The sequence below is a fragment of the Bos mutus genome, chromosome 14 (assembly GCF_027580195.1).
Source record: "Bos mutus isolate GX-2022 chromosome 14, NWIPB_WYAK_1.1, whole genome shotgun sequence".
In the NCBI taxonomy this organism is placed as follows: domain Eukaryota; kingdom Metazoa; phylum Chordata; class Mammalia; order Artiodactyla; family Bovidae; genus Bos; species Bos mutus.
In genome coordinates this window covers 7,315,821-7,337,972 of record NC_091630.1, presented here as the reverse complement: position 1 = coordinate 7,337,972, position 22,152 = coordinate 7,315,821, and the positions used below count along the sequence as shown (strand labels likewise).

General features: G+C 37.9%; 1 protein-coding gene across 1 annotated transcript in view; it reads left to right on the top strand.

Moving 5' to 3' along the window:
• The window catches only part of MMP16 (matrix metallopeptidase 16), a 401,911-nt gene that overhangs the window by 356,695 nt on the left and 23,064 nt on the right, over nucleotides 1-22,152 (top strand). Inside the window, exon 8 of the mRNA XM_005888277.2 lies at nucleotides 18,624-18,774. Within this exon, the coding sequence (XP_005888339.1) occupies nucleotides 18,624-18,774 (151 nt within the window). The remainder of the gene's footprint in view (nucleotides 1-18,623; nucleotides 18,775-22,152) is intronic.

The window sequence follows — 22,152 nt, the reverse complement described above, 5'->3', positions numbered from 1 at the left end:
CTGTATATTGTCACCCTGCTTATTTAGCTTATATGCAGAATACATCATGGGAAACACTGGGCTGGAAGAAGCACAAGCTGGAATCAAGATTGCCAGGACAAATATCAATAACCTCAGATATGCAGATGATACCACCCTTATGGTAGAAAGTGGAGAGGAACTAAAGAGCCTCTTGATGAAAGTGAAAGAGGACAGTGAAAAAGTTGACTTAAAGCTGAACATTCAGAAAACTAAGATCAAGGCATCTGGTCCCATCACTTCATGGGCAATAGATGGGGAAACAGTGGAAACAGTGTCAGACTTTATTTTTGGGGGCTCCAAAATCACTGCCGGAGAAAGCAATGGCACCCCACTCCAGTACTCTTGCCTGGAAAACCCCATGGACGGAGGAGCCTGGTAGACTGCAATGCATGGGGTCGCTAAGAGTCAGACATGACTGAGCAACTTCACTTTCACTTTTCACTTTCATGCATTGGAGAAGAAAATGGCAACTCACTCCAGTGTTCTTGCCTGGAGAATCCCAGGGACGAGGGAGCCTGGTGGGCTGCCATCTGTGGGGTCACACAGAGTCGGACACGACTGAAGTGACTTAGCAGCAAAATCACTGCAGATGGTGATTGCAGCCATGGAATTAAAAGACTCTTACTCCTTGGAAGGAAAGTTATGACCAACCTAGATAGCATATTGAAAAGCAGACACATTACTTTGCCAACAAAGGTCCGTCTAGTCAAGGCTATGGTTTTTCCAGTGGTCATGTATGGATGTGAGAGTTGGACTGTGAAGAAAACTGAGCACCAAAGAATTGATGCTTTTGAACTGTGGTGTTGGAGAAGACTCTTGAGAGTCCCTTGGACTGCAAGGAGATCCAACCAGTCCATCCTGAAGGAGATTAGTCCTGGGTGTTCTTTGGAAGGAACGATGCTAAAGCTGAAACTCCAATACTTTCAACCTCATGGGAAGAGTTGACTCATTGGAAAAGACTCTGATGTGGCAGGGATTGGGGGCAGGAGGAGAAGGGGACGACAGAGGATGAGATGGCTGGATGGCATCACTGACTCAATGGACGTGAGTCTGAGTGAACTCCGGGAGTTGGTGATGGACAGGGAGGCCTGGCGTGCTGCGATTCATGGTGTCACAAAGAGTCGGACACGACTGAGCGACTGAACTGAACTGAACTGAGTCCACGGCTTGTGCCATGTGTGAAAGTGATTCTAAGTGGTTCAAACCTGAATGTGAGACATATGACTGTAACCCAACTAGGAAAAAAACGGGATTAAAATATACATGAGTTTGACTTAAGCCAAAATTTCTTATATTTGATGCCAAAATCACAATTCATAAAAGAAAATGGTAAATTGGACAACATCAACATCTTTAAAATTTGCTCTTCAGTGACACCAAGAGTATAAAAAGACATGCCATCAGTGAGGAGACAGTATTTGAAAATCACATATATTAGGAAAGATTTGTTTGTATTCCGCGTATGTAAGGAACTCTCAGAATTCAATAAAAGAAAACAAGCGACTCAGAAGTGAGCAAAGGCCTGGAAAAGAAACTTTAACAAGGATGATAAATGGATGCCAAGAAAGCACATGAAAAGATGCTAAGCAGTACTAGTCGTTCAGTTCAGTTCAGTTCAGTAGCTCAGTCGTGTCCAACTCTCTGTGACCCCATGCATCACAGTACGCCAGGCCTCCCTGTCCATCATCAACTCGCATATTTCACCCAAACTCATGTCAGTCGAGTTGGTGATGCCATCCAGCCATCTCATCCTCTGTCGTCCCCTTCTCCTCCTGACCCCAATCCCTCCCAGCATCAGAGTCTTTTCCAGTGAGTCAACTCCTCGCATAAGGTAGCCAAAGTCTTGGAGTTTCAGTTTTAGCATCAGTCCTTCCAAAGAACACCATGACTGATGTCCTTTAGGATGGACTGGTTGGATCTCCTTGCAGTCCAAGGGACTCTCAAGAGTCTTCTCCAACACCACAGTTCAAAAGCATCAATTCTTTGGTGCTCAGCTTTCTTCACAGTTCAACTCTCACATCCATACATGACCACTGGAAAAACCATAGCCTTGACTAGATGGCCTTTGTTGGCAAAGTAATGTCTCTGCTTTTGAATATGCTATTTAGGTTGGTCATAATTTCCCTTCCAAGGAGTAAGCGTCTTTTAATTTCATGGCTGCAGTCACCATCTGCAGTGATTTTGGAGCCCCCCAAAATAAAGTCTGACACTGTTTCCAATGTTTCCCCATCTATTTCCCATGAAGTGATGGGACCGGATGCCATGATCTTAGTTTTTTGAATGTTGAGCTTTAAGCCAACTTTTTCACTCTCCTCTTTCACTTTCATCGAGAGGCTTTCTAGTTCCTCTTCACTTTCTGCCATAACGGTGGTGTCATGTGCATATCTGAGGTTATTGATATTTCTCCTGGCAATCTGATACCAGCTTGTGCTTCTTCCAGCCCAGCGTTTCTCATGACATACTCTGCTATAACTTAAATAAGCAGGGTGACAATATACAGCCTTGACGTACTGCTTTTCTATTTGGAACCAGTCTGTTGTTCCATGTCCAGTTCTAATTGTTGCTTCCTTACCTGCAGATAGGTTTCTCAAGAGGCAGGTCAGGTGGTCTGGCATTCCCATCTCTTTCAGAATTTTCCACAGTTTATTGTGATCCGCACAGTCAAAGGCTTTGGCATAGTCAATAAATCAGAAATAGATGTTTTTCTGGAACTCTCTTGCTTTTTCCATGATCCAGTGGATGTTGGCAATTAGCAAATACAAATTAAAACCTCTATGAGATGCATATTTGTTACAATGACTAAATTTAAAAAGACTGACCAGGCCAAAGTAACCCTGCCAATTTGACAATTCTTTTAAAAGTTAAGCATATAGAATCCTTTGCAATCAGAAATTTTCCCAAGATAAATGAAAACATTTGTGCAAAAACATATACACAAATACTCCAAGCAGACATATTTGTGATAAAAACTGGAAACCATTTATTCTAAATAGGTTAATGGATAAACAAACTATGGTATAGATGTATAACAGAATACTTGTCAGCAATAAAAAAGGATGAAGTACTGATTCATACTATAAATGAATGAGATTCAAATAATTACGCTGAGTTTAAAAATTCTGACAAAAAATATACGTGTTGTACTATTACATTAACATAAAATTCTGGAAAGTGGAAAGTAATCTCTGGTGATAGTAAATACCTCAATGGGTGCCTGAGGAAAAATGAGATAGATTTGGGCAGTAACAAATAGAGAGGGGCATGAGAAAATATTTCAGGATGATGAATATTTTCATTATTTTGATTGTCTACATACATTGGATATGTTGACATATCCAATATATACATACATCGGATATACATATATTGAAACTTAAATTATTTGTTGCTAGCATGCTGTTTATTGCTTGTTGTCTGAGTTTATGTTGGGATAGTTTCAGCAAATATTTCATTAATTTAAAAATATTGGTGACCATGGGTGGTAGAATTTTATTCCTTCATTGTCCCATAACATATTAATTATGAGCATCCAAATTTGCTTTTATGATTCAGTCACTTACTTAAACCTGGTGCTAATCAGGCAGTCTGTCCCTGATGGCACAGATGCCTTATTCCTCAGCAGCCTCTCTTTTTGGTTAAAGTTCTTGTGCTACTGAGAACAGTGACATGAGAAATTAACTAAATATTAATGTAGAATTAATTAATTTACTACATATATCATATTCAAAACTTTATATAATACCAATTTAATTTCAGTGTTACAATTTACAATGATTATAATGTATTTTCCAATAAGTGTTTCTATTAGAACTGACTTTGTAAAATATATTGATGCCAACATTATGAATAACTTCATCTTTGCTATTTTATATTATTATCTATGTTCTATTTTTCTCTCTATTCTAATTTCTTTAGTCTTATTTTTTTTCTATTTATATTTTACCATTTTATCGCATTTTTACATAATGAAGCAAGGTATAAGTATGTATATAAATACTAATATTTTAAGGAATTTTCTTGTCAACCTCACATATGTAGCTTTAGTTTTTCCTTAGAAACCACTTCTTAATATCTCCCTTCACTGGTCAGCATGCTGCTCAGTGTAGCTGCATATTGTGTAAGGCTAGGAAAGGGCGCTTTTCATTCCAGTCCCAAAGAAGAGCAATGCCAAAGAATGCTCAAGCTACCATACAATTGTGCTCATTTCCCATGCTACTAAGGTTATGCTCAAAATCCTTCAAGCTAGATTTCAGCAGTTAGTGATCCAACAACTTCCAGTACAGCTGGGTTTAGAAAAGGCAGAGGAACCAAAGATCAAATTGGCAACATTTGATGGATCATAGAGAAAACAAGGAGATTCTACCTGGATCATAGACAAAGCAAGGGAATTCCAGGAAAACATCTACTTCTGTTGCATTGACTACACTAAAGCATTTAACAGTGTGAATCAAAACAAACTGTGGAAAATTCTTAAAAGATGGGAATACCAGACCACCTTAACTGTCTTCTGAGCAACCTGTATTCAGGTCAAGAAGCAGCAGTTAGAACCAGACATGGAACAATGGACTGGTTCCAAATTGGGAAAGGAGTACAGTCAAGGCTGTATATTGTCACCCTGCTTATTTGACTTACATGCAGAATATATCATGCAAAATGAGAGGCTGGATGAATCACAAGCTGGAATCAAGTTTTCTTGAGGCACAAAACCAGAAATATAGACCAATGGAACACGATAGAAAGCCTAGAGATAAACCCATGCACCTATGGGTACCTTATTTTTGACAAAGGAGGCAAGAATATACAATGGGGCAAAGACAGCCTCTTCAATAAATAGTGGTGGGAAAACTGGACAGCTACATGTAAAAGAATGAAATTAGAACACTTCCTAATACCATCAGTTCAGTTCAGTTCAGTCGCTCAGTCGTGTTTGACTCTTTGTGACCCCATGAATCGCAGCACGCCAGGCCTGGCTGTCCATCACCAACTCCTGGAGTTCACTCAAACTCACGTCCATTGAGTTGGTGATACCATCCAGCCATCTCATCCTCTGTCGTCCCCTTCTCCTCCTGCCCCCAATCCCTCCCAGCATCAGAGTCTTTTCCAATGAGTCAGCTCTTCCCATGAGGTGGCCAAAGTACTGGAGTTTCAGCTTTAGCATCATTCCTTCCAAAGAACACCCAGAGCTGATCCCCTTTAGAATGGACTGGCTGGATCTCCTTGCAGTCCAAGGGACTCTCAAGAGTCTTCTCCAACACCACAGTTCAAAAGCATCAATTCTTTGGTGCTCGGCTTTCTTCACAGTCCAACTCTAACATCCATACATGACCACTGGAAAAACCATAGCCTTGACTAGATGGACCTTTTTTGGCAAAGTAATGTCTCTGCTTTTCAATATGCTATCTAGGTTGGTCATAACTTTCCTTCCAAGGAGTAAGCGTCTTTTAATTTCATGGCTGCAATCACCATCTGCAGTGATTTTGGAGCCCCCAAAAATAAAGTCTGACACTGTTTCCACTGTTTCCCCATCTATTTGCCATGAAGTGATGGGATCAGATGCCATGATCTTAGTTTTCTGAATGTTGAGCTTTAAGCCAACTTTTTCACTCTCCTCTTTCACTTTCATCAAGAGCCTCTTTAGTTCCTCCTCACTTTCTGCCGGCAATCTTGATTCCAGCTTGTGCTTCTTCCAGCCCAGCATTTCTCATGACGTACTCTGCATATAAGTTAAATAAGCAGAGTGACGATATGCAGCCTTGACGAACTCCTTTTCCTATTTGGAACCAGTCTGTTGTTCCATGTCCAGTTCTAATTGTTGCTTCCTGACCTGCATGTAGGTTTCTCAAGAGGCAGATCAAGTGGACACAAAGATAAACTTACAGTGGATTAAAGACCTAAACGTAAGACCAGAAACTATAAAACTCTTAGAGGAAAACATAAGCAGAACACTGTATGGTATAAATCACAGCAAGATTCTCTATGACCCACCTTCCAGAGTAATGGAAATAAAACCAAACCTAAACAAGTGAGAACTAATTAAACTTAAAAGCTTTCTCACAGCAAAGGAAATTACAAGCAAGGTGAAAGACAACCCTCAGAATGAGGGGAAATTTTAGCAAATGAAACAACTAACGAAGGGTTAATTTCCAAACTATATAAGCAATTTATACAACAGGATAACAGGAAAACACACACACACACACCAAAAAGTGAGCAAAGACCTAAGCAGACATTTCTCCAAAAGAGATGTACAGATGGCTTAGAAACACATGAAAAGATGCTCAATGTAACTCGTTATTAGAAAAATGCAAATTACAGCTACAGTGAAATGTCTCATACCGGGCACAATGGCCATCATCAAAAAATTTACAAATAATAAATGCTGGAGAGGGTGTGGAGGAAAGGGAATGTAAATTGATACAGCCACTATGGAAGACAGTATGCTACTGCTGCTAAGTTTCTTGAGTCGTGTCCGACTCTGTGCAACCCCATAGACAGCAGCCCACCTGGCTCCCCCGTCTCTGGGATTTTCCAGGCAAGAACAATGGAGTGGGTTGCCAGTTCCTTCTCCAATGGAAGACACTATAGGGATTCCTTAAAAAACTAGGAACAAAAATACCATATGACACATCAATCCCACTCCTAAGCATAATACTCTGAGGAAATCAAAATTGAAAAAGACACATGTACCCCAACATTCATAGCAATACTGTTTACAATAGCTAGGACATGGAAGCAGCCTAGATGTCTTATTGACACATGAATGGATAAAGTTGTGGCACATACATAAAATGGAATATTACTCAGCCATATAAAGGAACATATTTGATTCAGTTGTAATGAGGTGGATCAATCTAGAGCCTATTATGCAGAGTGAAGTGAGTCAGAGATAAACAAATACTGTATATTAACGCATATATATGGAATCTAGAAAGATGGTCTGATGAACCTATTGCAGAGCATCAATGAAGACACAACATAGGGAACAGATTTATGGACAGGGACTTGGGGGAGGAAGGAGAGGGTGGTACGAATGGAGAGAATAGCATGGAGACATATACACTACCAAGTATAAAATGGATGTGTAAATTGGCTAATGGGAATTTGCTGTGAGCCTAAGGGGACTCAAACCAGGGCTCTGTAACAAGCTAGAAGGGTGGTTAGGGGTGGGAGGGAGGTTCAAGAGGCAGGGGACACATGTGTGCCTATGGCTGACTCATGTTGTAGCAGAAGCCAGCACAATGTTGTGTAGCAATTATCCTTCAAATAAAAATAAATAAATTAAAAAAACACACAGATTACTGGGAGAAATAACCACCTCAGATGTGCAGATGATATCTATTGGCAGAAAATGAAGAAGAACTAAAGAGCCTCTTGATGAGGGTGAAAGAGGACAGTCAAAAAGCTGGCTTGAAACAGAAAAAAACCTTAAAATCATTAAAAAAACTTAGATCATGGGGTCCAGTCCTATCACTTCCTGGCAAATAGAGGGGGAGAAGTGGAAGCAGCAACAGATTCTGTATTTTTGGGCTCCAAGATCACAGTGGATGGTGACTGCAGCCATGAAATTAAAAGACTCTTGCTCCTTGAAAAGAAAGCTATGGCAAACCTAGACAATGTATTAAAAATCAGGGACATCACTTTGCTGACAAAGGTCCATATAGTCAAAGCTATAGTTTTTCCAGTATCATGTACAGATGTGAGAGTTGGACCATTAGGAGGACTGAGCACTGAAGAATTGATCTTCTGAATTGTGTGCTGAAGCAGATTCTTGAAAGTCTGTTGGACTACAAGGAGATCAAACCAGTCAAGAGAAATGAACCCTGAATATTCATTGGAAGGGCTGATGCCGAAGCTGAAGCTCCAATAGTTTGGCTACCTGATGCAAAGAACTGACTCATTGGAAAAGACCCTGATGCTGGGAAAGATTGAGGGCAGGAGGAGAAGGGGACGACAGAGGATGAGACGGTTGGATGGCATCACCTACTCTATGGATGTGACTTTGAGCAAGCTCTGGGAATTAGTGAAGGACAGGGGAGGCTGGCTGGTTGCAGTCTGTGGGGTTGCAGAGTCAGACACGACTAAGTCACTGAACAACAATAACAAAGATAAGTATATAAATTACAGGCCCTTCTGCTCAATGCTAGCCAGTCTCATGATTTGATACATGTGACTGTCACACGGTATTCCCGGCACTATTTAGATCAGTTCGTTCAGTTCAGTTGCTCAGTCGTGTCCGACTCTTTGCGACCCCATGAACCGCAGCACGCCAGGCCTCCCTGTCCATCACCAACTCCCGGAATTTACTCAAACTCATATCCATTGAGTCGGTGATGCCATCCAGCCATCTCATCCTCTGTCATCCCCTTCTCCTCCCGCCTTCAATCTTTCCCAGCATCAGGGTCTTTTCAAATGAGTCAGCTCTTCGCATCAGGTGGCCAGAGTATAGGAGTTTCAGCTTCAACATAACTCCTTCCAGTGAACATCCAGGACTGATCTCCTTTAGGATGGATTGGTTGGATCTCCTTGCAGTCCAAGGGACTCTCAAGAGTCTTCTCCAACACCACAGTTCAAAAGCATCAATTCTTCAGCACTCAGCCTTCTTCACAGTCCAACTCTCACATCCATACATGACCACAGGAAAAACCATAGCCTTGACTAGACAGACCTTTGTTGGCAAAGTAATGTCTCTGCTTTTTAATATGCTGTCTAGTTGGTCATAACTTTCCTGCCAAGGAGTAAGCATCTTTTAATTTCACGGCTGTAGTTACCATCTGCAGTGATTCTGGAGCTCCCCAAAATAAAGTCAACCACTATTTCCACTGTTTCCCCATCTATTTGCCATGAAGTGATGGGACTGGATGCCATGATCTTAGTTTTCTGAATGTTGAGCTTTAAGCCAACTTTTTTCTAAAACAGTGATGTCTAAACAGAACCACTTATCCCTTGAATTGACAGTTGTTAAACTGAATCATTCTCTTTTATGCATCTTCAAAAATTGGTTTATTTCATGAGAAAGCCCTAGAAATAGAAAATGTATCACATGTCAGTGAAGTAATATGCTTTGTTCCAGCAACTTAACTTACTACACACTTTGTGCTAGTCAGCTATCCAAATATCACTAATATCCAGTAATAATGTTTTGTAAGGATGATCAAGCCATGTATTTATGTTCTCAATTATTAGTCATGTTCAGACTGAATGGTTATGAATTGATAATATCAAAAATCTATGTTAGAAACTGAACTGGTGCAATGTCCTTCGAGAGTCAGACATAAATTTAAAAAACACCTTTGGTGTTGTCCAAATCAGTAGTAATAAAAATTAAGTAGTTCAATAGTTGTCTGAAAAGTTGTCTCATTGTTATCAATCAATAACCTTTAAGCAGAACTTATCCTTTTTGACAATTTCATTTCAAAAGGCAAAAATCACGTATAGAATAGGAACTAGAATATCTGAGGTAGAAAAGAGGAAGGGAATAAAATTTGGGAATAAGAAAGACATACAAAAGACGTGTATCAAAAGTGAAGTGAAGTGAAGTGAAAGTCATTCAGCCGTGTCCGACTCTTTGCAACCCCATGGACTATACAGTCCATGGAATTCTCCAGGCCAGAATACTGGAGAGGATAGCCTTTTCCTTCTCCAGGGGATCTTCCCAACCCAGGGGTCGAACCTAGGTCTCCCGCATTGCAGATGGATTCTTTACAGCTGAGCCACAGGGGAAGCCCATGTCAAAAGCAAAGAGTTGTCTAAAATATGTGATACTGGAAGGTGACAAAAAAGAATACTGTTTGCTTAAGAAATGGTTTATGTGACTTGCATTATTACTTTACTTCAGAAGCTCACCAACCGCAATGTCTTTATGCTTCTTTCACTCTTGAAAGGTTTAGGAAGTGCTGATGAAGTTCATTTAGGGTAGAAATGTGCTGCTTCTTACATGGTGAAACGCATAATCTAAGAGATCTTTTAATAAATAGGTGAATATAAAGATTACTTATTTCTCTATAGGAAATAATGGAAAATTGATACTTAAAAAATTACACTAGATGGAAAACTTTACATTCAGTGGCTTTGGTGTACACAATAATAGATTTATAACAAGTAAACTGTGCTATTTTTTAAATTAAAATATTTAAAATATTCAGAGAAATTTAATATTAACATTTATATTTTATATTGATATGAAGCAAAGGGCTACATGTTTAATATTTGAAAATCTCCTGTGATATATTTCCTCTACTAATTTATAATTCTTCAAGAAGTCTGTGGTATGCTTTTCTTTTTTTTAATTAATTTATTTTAATTGGAGGATAATTGCTTTTCAATATTGTGGTGGTTTTCCCCATACATTTACATGAATCAGCCACAGGTACACATGTGTCCCCTCCATTCTGAACCCCCCAGACACCTCCCTCACACCCCATCCCTCTGGGTTGTCCCAGAGCACCAACTTTGGGTGCCTTGCTTCCTACATGGAACTTGTACTGGCCATCTGTTCTGCATATGGTAATGTACATGTTTCAATGTGAATCTCTCAAATCACGCCACCCTCGCCTTCTCCCAGAGTCCAAAAGTCTGTCCTTCACATCTGTGTCTCCTTTGCCGCCCTGCATGTAGGACCACCGTATATGGTATGTTTTTCTTACGGCTGTTTTCATTTTTACTTCCAGCTGCAATATTTTTCATCTACAGTGCTTGTGTGTCTAAATGTTCCTCATTTTCAAACATGTCTGTCACATCCTTTTCTTTATTGTGTTTGAGTCTGAGTCCCCTGGGAAGCCAACACTAAGATAAACTCAAAGGGAGGGAGGTAAACCTGTTAAAGGTATGAGGGAGTAGACAGAACTGACAGAGTCTTGGCAAACCCAAAAAGGAGCTCCAAGCAAAACTTGCCCACTGGAGAGGTCCTCGTAGGGCAAAAATGGCCAGAATTTAGTACCTGCTTTAGTACTAAATCATTGCCTGGAAGCTGCCAAGCAGAGCATTACTGATCAAAGGCACTCAGCTGACTGCTTGGCCCAACTGTCAGATCCAAAGTTATTCAGCTGAATGGCCAGTTCTTTCTTCAAGGCAGGCCTAGGCTACGTACCTCACCCTCTGCTGCATTTGCTTAAGTATGCAAAATTCTCTGACTACTTGATAATAAATGCTGGTAACACATGGCCTCCAGCATTTATTCACATTTCTTGAATAACCTACCTATAAACAATATAGAAATTACAACTTAATTCAAATAATTAGGCACTGATATCAATCAGTAATCATTTATTATTGACATTATTTGAGTGAGTAGAAAGCAAATTTGTTCAGCAAAACATTGTGTTATATAATAAGAAGTACCATTTATTGGGTGCTACGAGTGTGGATATATTATATATTTGATCTATCATTGTTTCCAGAACTCTGAATGAGAGATATCAGTATTTTATGTATAAACTGGGAAAGGAAGGCTCAGATTTAGTGACTTGCCCAAGATCTCACAGCTAATAATTGGTAGAACAAGCATCCCTTGGTTCTATCTGATTTCAAAGCTACTGAATGTTTCACTAAGTCACAGTGAAAGTGTATTAGTCATGCAGAGTCTAATAAAGAATATATTATTTATGATAATTTAAAAAGTATAGTGTTCTCAAAGAATATATCACTGTTGAACAGTAATCAGCCAAATAAGCATAATTGTTGGGTAATCCAAGTACAGGCTTATTTATATGAAGAAAAGCCAGCCAATATGAAATGTATGCTCTAATCTTTTCTGTTAAAGTGTTGGGAGCCGCGTTAGACATTACTGACAAAATGGAGGCACAGCCTCAACCCCCTCTCCTCATCCCACAGACACGGTCCCTGGATGAAGGAGTTAGGTTTCGTGATTCTGACTTGTTCTTTCCTTTCTTGGGTTGAGTTGGCTGGAAAGAATATTAAGGTGCTTATTGTTCTTGAGAGAAGCATGAGAAAGCACGAAGCCTTCTGCAGTTGTGCCCAGAAAATAATCTATAAAGTAATCATTGACATTTGTTCAAGGATTTTTAAAAAGAACGTCCCAGGATGAGCACATAGGCCGCAGCTTGAGGCCATGGGACGGATTGTTATCTGAGACCTGTTTGTGAGGGAAATATTTATGGCAAAAGAAGTTACTGAGTTTAGGGTTTAGGAATAATTAAGAATAGCTAGAAACCTTTTTAGGAGATAGTGATCTTAAGATGCTAGGGGCAAACAGGATTTAGAAAGATAAGAAATAAACAGGAATGTAGCATGAGTTACAATGTAATCACAAGTTAAGTATAGGACACATAAGAGGAAGTAGATAATAGATAGTACAGCCGATTCTGAGAGAATCACTGAAACAGGAACTCTGTAGGGCAACAATGATTTCTGGAGACAATAAATCTGGGTGGGGAAAACTAAAAATGTCAAACCTCTGACCTAATGCTTTTGTCAAAATATAAAAGAAAACCTGAAGCTTGAAATAAACATGTAGTCCCTTACTTTGAGTCAGAGGCTACCTCATACCCTGCTGACACCACTCACCCCTTCAGGCTGATTCCCTGGGTCCTGGAGCTGGACTTCGGCATTAAAGGTTGCAAATCATATGGTCTCTATCATAGTTACTAAATGCTGTCATTGTAGGGTAAAAGAAGATCAGATAGTTTGTTAATGAATTAGTGTGTCTGTGTTTAGATAACATTTTATTTACAAAAAGAGACTGCATCAGGTGGCTCTAATGTACTGACCACTTTTGTAATAGAAGATACAAACTATAAATACAGAAAGACAGTTTTTAGACTCTGAAGAGACAAAAATACAATTCTTTTAAAAATTAATAATTTAAAAAGTGTATCTAATTACTGAGGATACAGTGAGCAAGGCATGAGTACAATACAGTGGATTAATTAATAAACACTTCCAAAAATAAATGCAGAGTGATTCATTGATAAAGGGGGAAGGAAGCGTGAAATCATCAGGAGTTCTGAAAGCCAGACAGAGTGTAAACATATTCTGTTTTGAAAGTCAATTTGCATTAGTAAATTAAGCACTGAATTAAGAGACATGGATTGTAGTACAAATCTATTAGCGACTGGTTGTGTGATTTTAAGCAGAGCACTTTTTGACTTATAACATAAATGTATTAGGCTGAATTCTCAACCGTTTCTTTTGACCCAGTGCATGTGAAGAATGTAGTGCCCACCTCTCATTAACAGGGGCTTACGCAGTTAAAGGGTGTCAGGAAAGCAGGTAGGAGTTTCAGCCTCCTGAGTTGGCACTGACCTTCTAATAAAAATCTTTTAAAGTAATTAGACATTATGCTTTTCCTTGTAGGAACAAGCATATGATTTAAAAGTGCATTATGGTGTTATTTGCATAGTGTTTGTTTCTTGTGTGAGTCCCTCAGCTCCAAAGAAGCAAGAGCCTAGCATATTTCCTATATTTTTGTATCTGCACCTCCTAGTCCAATAACTGGCGATAATAGGCTTTTAACAAGCAGACATTGGCTGGATGGACAGATGCATGGATGGATGTATGAATGGATGGATGGACCGACCACTGCGTGAATCTCATTGAAAAATTATTGGAATAGGTGTTCTGTAAAGTATCCGCAGGCTCCAAACATTCTTTGAGGTTATTCATTTTATTTATAAAGCTTCTCTGTCTTTAATTCAGACTTGTTGATATTTTCCTCTGTATCCTGCCAAGTACAATGTCAGTAAGGACCAGTTTTTTCCACTTGCTCCAGAAATCACCCTCACATGAAATCCAGTAAATGCCTTCTTTTTGCCAAACAGGCAATATTTTCCTACAGAACCAGACCATCTGGTTCTAAGGTAGTTTAAAAATCCACTTCTCTGTTTAAAAAAAAAAAAAAAATAGTTGAATATGAATCTCTCCTACTTACTCAAAATCTGAAAAATAGGAACAAAGTCATTTCAATTTTGTTCAAATCTTGCCTCATCAAGATACAAAAGAAATCATACAATTGTATTTCCTTAATAAGCACTTGGAAAATTAAATGTTTAGCTCACACTGGATAACACGTAAGCTGCATCTCTGCGAACATTTTCTTGTGCTGCAATCATCAGAACAGCTGGATGTCCTTGAGCCTAGCAGCATCGCCAGAAGGCCTGGAAAGAGTGTGAAGAGGTTTCGTGGAAAGCACAGAGGTTAGGGACAGCTAAAGGAAGTGCTCTAAAGCGTCCTAGAGTGCTTCTGCTGGGAAGAAAAGACAACCCTCAGAGCCCAGCTGCCAAACCTTTCACTCTGTGTAGCTCTCATGGGAGGCATTGAAACCATATACTCTTTGCTAATTAAAGGTGAGATGAAAGGATTGGATTCCTTAAGTCATTGAGGTAAGGAACAGGATTTTCATTCTCTTTCTTCCATCACTGTAAGGCTTTCTATTTTATATGCCATAGACTAAAATATAGAACAAATTGGAAAACAGCTCTGTGGGTTTCCTGTCTTACTAACTCTGGCAAGGAAGTGACCTGGGCCTTTGGGATGTGTTTTTTTGTTTGTTTTTGTTTCTTTTAAATAAAGCATTCAGATTGAACAATGGCTCAGAAGAGGTATATATGTTTATGATTATATTTTCCAACAAACAGTTAAATATAATCATTTAAATAGTCCTCCAACATAGTACTGGGTCATGCTTTAAAGTTTCTCAGACTGTCTGATAGTTATAAAGTTAATTTTTCTTATTCTCTCAGCAAGACTCAAGACTAAAGCCCAAGATATTATTTATGTAATCATTATTATCCCTTTATGTAAGACTTTAGATATTGTATACAGTTATTTATATAATATTAAATATAATTATTTCAATCAATAACCATTTATTAAGCACCTACTACTTTTCGGGCATTATATTCAAGGTGCGGCAGGAAAATGGTATTGGATAGCCCACATTGCCGGCAGATGCTTTATTGTCTGTGCCACAAGGGAAGCCCTACCTTCTCCTGAGTGGTAAAGGCTCTCAATATACCCTGGATCATATTGACAAGAATAAAGGCATGGGTGGCTATGCTCCTGTCTTCTCATTTGCCTAAGTCATATTTCCATAACTCTTCAGAGTTTTAGCTGACCCTAGAATTGGAGTGGTGATATAGAGGGAGGCTATGGAGAACAGTAAGACCCACCTTAGAGCTTGTGGAAAAGACAGTTGACTTTAAGTACCTGTATCAAGGATGATCTGCAAGGGGAAGACTCAAGGAAGAATTATGAAATCAGAGCAGCTACAGGTAACGACCCAATAGATAGAAAAGACTATGAACAGGGAGGTTTCAGATGTGAGCCACTAACGAGTCTGTCATCTATTGAAATAGAGAAAACAAGAAGAAACCTCTTCTGATGAGTTCAAATTTGAGCATGTAGGTCAACTTTGTATCAACTTTGTAGAAAATCTGAGTGGGTGACTACATATACTTTTAGCTTTCAAAACATATTTGGACTAGAGAAAGCCATTAGTGACCACTATCTTCTTTGGATTCTTGGGTTCTTTGACTTTAGCCTTCCTTGTCTTCTCTACTTCCTTCCTATTTGCCTGCTCTTCCCTTTTCCCTTATGTGATCTCTTTGGGGGTTATGTGTTTCTAGAAGGCCAGTCCTGGTTACTCGTCATTCTCTCTCTCTATTCCATCATATTATCTCATGAACCATAAATTAATAAATGTCATATTCATGCTTGTGACTTAAAATCTATTAGTTCCAAACACATATCCAATTGCCTACTTGACTTCTTCATTTAAATATCTAAATGATCTCTCAGACTTTTGACTTGAACCTCCAACAACCCATCCATGCCAGTCATCTTTGTCTATTTATGCAGCTATTATTCTCTCATTTACAAAGCCAGAACTTCAGGATTTTTCTCCATGCAGTCTTTTCTTTATTTCACACAGCCAACCCATCAGCAATGCCTATCAATTCTATGTCTGTAATATATCATGATTCCTTTCCATCTCTACTGATGCAATCTTAATCCATACTACTAATAAAAATATTTTTAATTGAACTATTCACTGGCTTCCAATTTCACTTAGAAATGTTCTAGTCATTTAACAAGATTTTTCTCTTTCAAACTATCTTCAGTGGGTTGGCTCTTTTCAGTTATACAAGTCCCAATTCACCTGTCACTCAAATAAAGAGATCTTTCTTATCTCCAGTACAAATAAGCCCCAGTCTACCCCAGCATTGCGATATTATTGGTTTTCTTTTGTATTTTATAGCACTTTTCTTTTTGGAATTATCTTTATTCTCTTGCTTACTTACAGTCAGTTTTCTTCATACCCATTCACTGTGATCTAATCTCCATGAGTGGAGATGTTGTTTTTCTTGTTCACTCTCATAGTAGCACTGAAAATCTATATGATGGGCTTGGATCTTAGCTTGCGTGAACTGGTAAGCCATCAAAGTGATTAAGTTAACAAAGAGGTATGATCTGCTTCCTATTCTCAAAAGATAACTTTGGTCTTTTGTTGAAAATGGATCTTAGAAGAATGAAAATGAGCTCTATCAAGGATCTGCTGCCAGGATTAAGGAGTTGAGTCATTCATCAAGTTAGCACACATGCCAGGTATGCCAAAGATCGTCTTTTGAAAATAGGAAATGGGTCACATCGCTTTGTTAATTTAATCTCTTTGGTGGCTTACCAGTGCACTCAGACTAAGATCCAAGCACATCATATAGGTTTGAGTGCTACTCTCTTCTTGCTTATTACATTCCATGCATGTTCTTTCAGTTTTTGTTTTTTTTAATCATATATAACTCTTTTTGGAATGCTCTTCTCAGTATTCTTTGCATAGGTATCATCTTCTCTTTCTTTAAAGTTTGGCTTAAGTGTTATTTCTTTAGAGATACTTTCCTAATCTCCTTACTTGAAATAAGTTCCCTCTATTTTTCTTTTTCTCAGCCCCTGAGGTGTTTCCTTCATAGCATTTATTAGTTTTTCAAGTACTGCAATTACATTTTTCTGTTCTTAATTTTCATCTGTCAAATTCACTTGAAGGTAGGATGATAATAGTTTGTCTTGTTCTATTTAGTATCCTTAATTTCTAACAAGATACTTGGGGCACTGAAAGTACTCAGAAAAGCTGTTTTGATTTAAAATGATGGCAAATGGTAGCTGAAGCTCTTGATAAATGTGATAAGTCTGTTTACAAACTAGAGACTCCTAACTAGCCAGAAGATATGCTTTTTTGGTTGTTTTAGACCAGTACTGTTTTTTTGTTTTTTTTTTTAAGAGTCCCTTAGGTATAACATGAATGCTAGTTTATTATAGTCCTCATCTAGAATAGTATTGAAATATGTTACAAGGAAGGCCTTTCAGCTATTAGGAAGGACACAAGATACTTTGTCAGATATTAAGATATTGTTTTACTTCGCCAGATATTAACCTCAAGAGGAGTCAGTGAGTCAAAAAGTTGCTTGATTATAGAAAGATCCAAAGGCCCAGGGGACGAGGACTTGGGCAGAGGAGGGTGGACTGCCTTTAAGGCAGTAGACGCTTGCTGACTTTGTGGCTGTGTCTCAGAATATTTGCATACCACTGTCTCTCCACTTCCGTCCTCTCTACCCTGGCCACAGCGTTTGTGACACCACTCTGCCCCTCTGCTGCGTGAAATAAGAAGCGAAGGCGCAGAGAACAGAAGCATAGGACATGCCAACCTTTAAGGACTGAATAAAGTAAATGAAGACCAGAGAGGGAGCAGGTAGAGAAGAAAGAGAAGGAACAACAGCAAAACGGTTTTCCAGAAGCTCAGGGAGGAACGTTCCTTAAGGGGCCAACTGTGTCAACAGATAGGGGTGGAAAACTGTAGGAATTGGTGCCTTCGTGACAAAAAGCATCAGTAGCAATACGTATTAAATCAGCTTTTAGTGGAAAGAGAAATTGTTGCAAACTCCTTCAGTGCATACCAAAGAGGGGAGTGTTTACACAGTCCGCCAAGGGTGGACGGCATGAGGAAGTGCGTTGTCTGCAGATAATTTCAAAACAGCAATAAAGCTGACTGCGATTCATCTTTTTTTTAGTATTGCCATACTCTGACAATTCTGAGCAAGATGAGGATTAAAATTTTGCTCCCTTCAGTCACAACTCTTGAAGAGAAGGATAGTGTAACAGCTAAAAAAGGGCATCGGGTCAAAGGAGGATGACTTTATAGGACTAGAGAGACTTGTGAATGCTTATATAATAAAAGGAGAGGACCAGCCTAGAGGAAGTGTTTTAACAGAGTAGAGGTTGTAACCAGTACGGCGATCTGAGGTCATACAGAATGCCCAAGACACAGGAATGATTTTAGCCTTGAATGAAAATAAGGCTAGAGGAAAACATCCTCGACCTCTAATTCAAAACTGTTCCCATATGCCAAATTGTAGATCTTTTTTATTTCTTAAATTAATTCACAAATTCTGATTACATTATTAAATAGTTTTTCATTATATCCACTTTTGAAAATAGCATTGATGTTTCAAAAATGGCATCAGAATTCCAGATGTGACTGCTGCTAAGTTATTTCATGGCTTTCATGTGAAAGAATTTTAAATGCATTGTGTTAATAGATATATTATAATTTCTGACATTAAATTAGTATATTCTGCATTTGCACTTATTTCATACAGGTAACAAATATTGGGTGTTCAAGGACACGACTCTTCAACCTGGTTACCCACATGACTTGATTACTCTTGGAAGCGGAATTCCCCCTCATGGTATTGATTCAGCCATTTGGTGGGAGGACGTTGGGAAAACCTATTTCTTCAAGGGGGACAGGTCAGTACACACTTCACATGAGGAAAACAGTTAACTGATGTTTAGAGAAGTCAGTATTTCTAGTCTATAACAGAAATGTACATTTGATGAAAGAATCTGTGTGGATGTAAACACAAGAATTAATAGAATTGAAAATCTCTTAAACATATTTTAAAATAATATTGAAGATAAATCTTCCTTTTATATTCCTAAATAATATGGCTTTATGATGAATGTATATAGGTAGTATATATTCTTTCTCTTATCCATAATCATAGCATGCCTATAAAGCTGAATAGGCAGTATATATTTATCCTTGGAATTCATTTTATATAATTTTACTTACTTTACTTAAAAGTGCTTTTAAACGGATCTTTTTTTTTTTGCTTTTATATTTAAAGTTAAATTTTTATACTTTGCACACAGTTAATTCTGAACATTTTCAAATACCTTCAGTTTTGTCATGAGTTCCATTTCTTAAGACATTGTTCTTTAGGTACCAGTAGATAGGTGCTATGAACTAACCAAACTATCACTGGACTAAAAACTTTGAAGCTTGAAGTATAATGTCTCTTATTATGTTCTGTCCCATCTTTTACTTTTATAACATTACTAACAGGGTTTGTAGATCTTGAAGTGAATAGTTAGTATCTTGACGTACAGTAGCCCCTAGGCATGCTAGTTTTACCCCTGGCCACTTGTTGACAGATATTACATATAAAATCAAAGTTGAAGGCTAAAATTTTATTATTTTAAATTAGCAACTGGTTAAAAATAAAGATGAAAAGTCAAATTTTTGTTGCACTATTACTAATTGGATCAAAATATGACATTAAGTATATCGTTTTACAAGTAGTTAAAGCACAGGCAACTCACAAACACACATTAAAAACAACAGGTTTTAATGACCAACAAGTTAGTATTGAATTTGCCTGATGTAACCCTATAAAATGTCTCCAACTACTTGAGAAAAGTAAGGATATAAACCTTGTTTATTTTGCACTTTGTAATGTTTGATAGCAAGTGGTTTGAAACATGGAGCTTTATGTGTGAACAAAAAGATTCTATCATTTGCATTCATGGATAAAAATGTATAGCTTTACATTTATTTGTTAAGAACTTTTTATGCATTAAATTTGCATATATTTCTATAGCAAAATATTCATAGATTTTAATTCACTATGAAGAATCTAAAGTTTTGTTAGGTGTTTCTTACTAAATCAATCACAAGTTCATCAAAAAAACTCTATCATAGTAGAAGATATTACTTACCACAACTAGTATATGACTTTCAGCAAGATATAAATGTGGTTAGAGTATGAAAAGAGAAGAATGAAAAAATTGATTGCCATAGCATGGTGACTGCTAATGGAAATAAATCAGTGGACTTACAAATACTCTTTAAATTAATGACCCTCAAAGCTGTTAGAGATTAATTCTTCAGCTGGTTTTAATTGCTTGTTGAATTTTGTTGGGTCCCCCCACCTCCCCCAGAAAGGGGTAGAAACAAAAGGCTGAGAAGAGACCCTGGAGAAATTAACTTCTACAGGACAGAGCATGAAAGCTTAGCTTTCGTATTACAGTTTTAATGAGCATTTCAGAGATGATAATTAAAGCTGCTGTTTTATTATCAGTTAGCCTCACTTATAAAAATGTTTCCATTCTAAAAACTTAGTACTTCTTCAAAAAATTGTTTAGAAATTAAATGTTGGCTGTCTCAAGTCAGTGAAATCAATGAAGGTTAGATACCAAATGTATAATAAAGATTATAGTAAATGAGAAAAGGAGTTTTAGTTAATTTATGTCCTACTTGACAAACTGCATGGCAAATATATAAAACATATAGAAATACTTTGATTTTAAGTTCTGCTCAAGTAGCTGCTTTTATAGATTTTAAAAATATTTAAAACAAGATCCCAATTAATCTTCATGTGTGTGATTTTATGAGTTCATTTGTCATAGATGTTTTATAAGAATACTATTTGATATTTGTATATTTAATTCCAAAGTCACAACATTTATTCATATATTCTTTCTAGATTAAAAGTAGATGGAAAGACATTAAACTAACTCAAACGTAAAAAGCAATCTGGTTGTCACTTTTATATGAAAATTCAGTGTATTTCTTCCTTATAAACATTATTCATTTACAATACTTATCAACTTTAACATTTTATGTATTTCCCATGTATATTTTTAGAGAAAATTTATTGAAAATTCCTTTATCCTTACTTATTACTTCCTCTTATTGACATTCTTCTGTTTAAAAAAAAAAACATATTAACAGACTTCTATTTATCTAAGTATAAGATCAGAAAAGAATTTTAGAGCTAACCTAGTCTAGGTGTAAAAACCTCAATCGCTTTAAGTGAAAGTCCTTTAGTCGTGTCCGACTCTTTGCGACCCCATGAACTACACAGGCTATGGAATCCTCCAGGCCAGAATACTGGAGTGGGGAGCCTTTCCCTTCTCCAGGGGCTCTTTCCAACCCAGGGATCGAATCCCACATTGCAGGCAGATTCTTTAGCAGCTGAGCACCTGGGAAGCCCCAATTGATTTAAGGGGTCAGACAAATAATGTATAGGAGTAATATATAAGGCAGTAGGGAGTGATGGATACTGTGGTGAGCTGCAAACCACACATATCTAGAAGAGCATTGAAAATCAGAAAAAATTCTATAATCTGCTAGACAAACAAAGCTCACCTTTAAATTAGCTTTGGTCTAAACACTGCCATGTGTCAGCCCTGTGTCTTATTCACTTCCTACCAAAGTCTGGACGGCCTCAGTTGCGTTCCATGGGCATGCATCCTTCTATACCTGACTAACTGTGGTAACAGGATAAATATGAGGCAGCCCATTCCATTCTCAATAGCTCTAATTCCTGCTTCCTTAAGATTTCTGTATTTGTTTTGGCATATCTCTCACTCATTTATTTAACACATGTTTTGAGCACATACTATTGACGTGTGCTGGGTAATAAAGATATAGTAGGAGAAAAGATGACAAGGCTTCTGCCCCTAATGTCCTTAGACTCTATCAGGGATATTGTTGTAAAGAGAGAAGAAAAAAATGAGCTTGATATTTTAACATTGAGAAACACTCCAAAGAAATAAAAACAGGTGCTGATGTGATAGAGACTCATGGGTGGTAAAGAGGGGGTGGAGCTTAGTGTGTAAGTCAAGAAAGGCCTAAAGATGCCCTAATGCAGGGACTCAAGAGGGGAGAAATTTCAGTCACATGAAATCATTCAGGCCAGTGTAGTGTGGGCACATGAAGCAGTGGTGCAAAAGCAATAATGTTAGAATGTTCAAATCAGAAAAAAACATTGTTGCGAGAGCATAGGGAGTCTGTGGTTGAAGAAGTCCCATAGGTAGGTAAGAACCAGATGATGAGACATT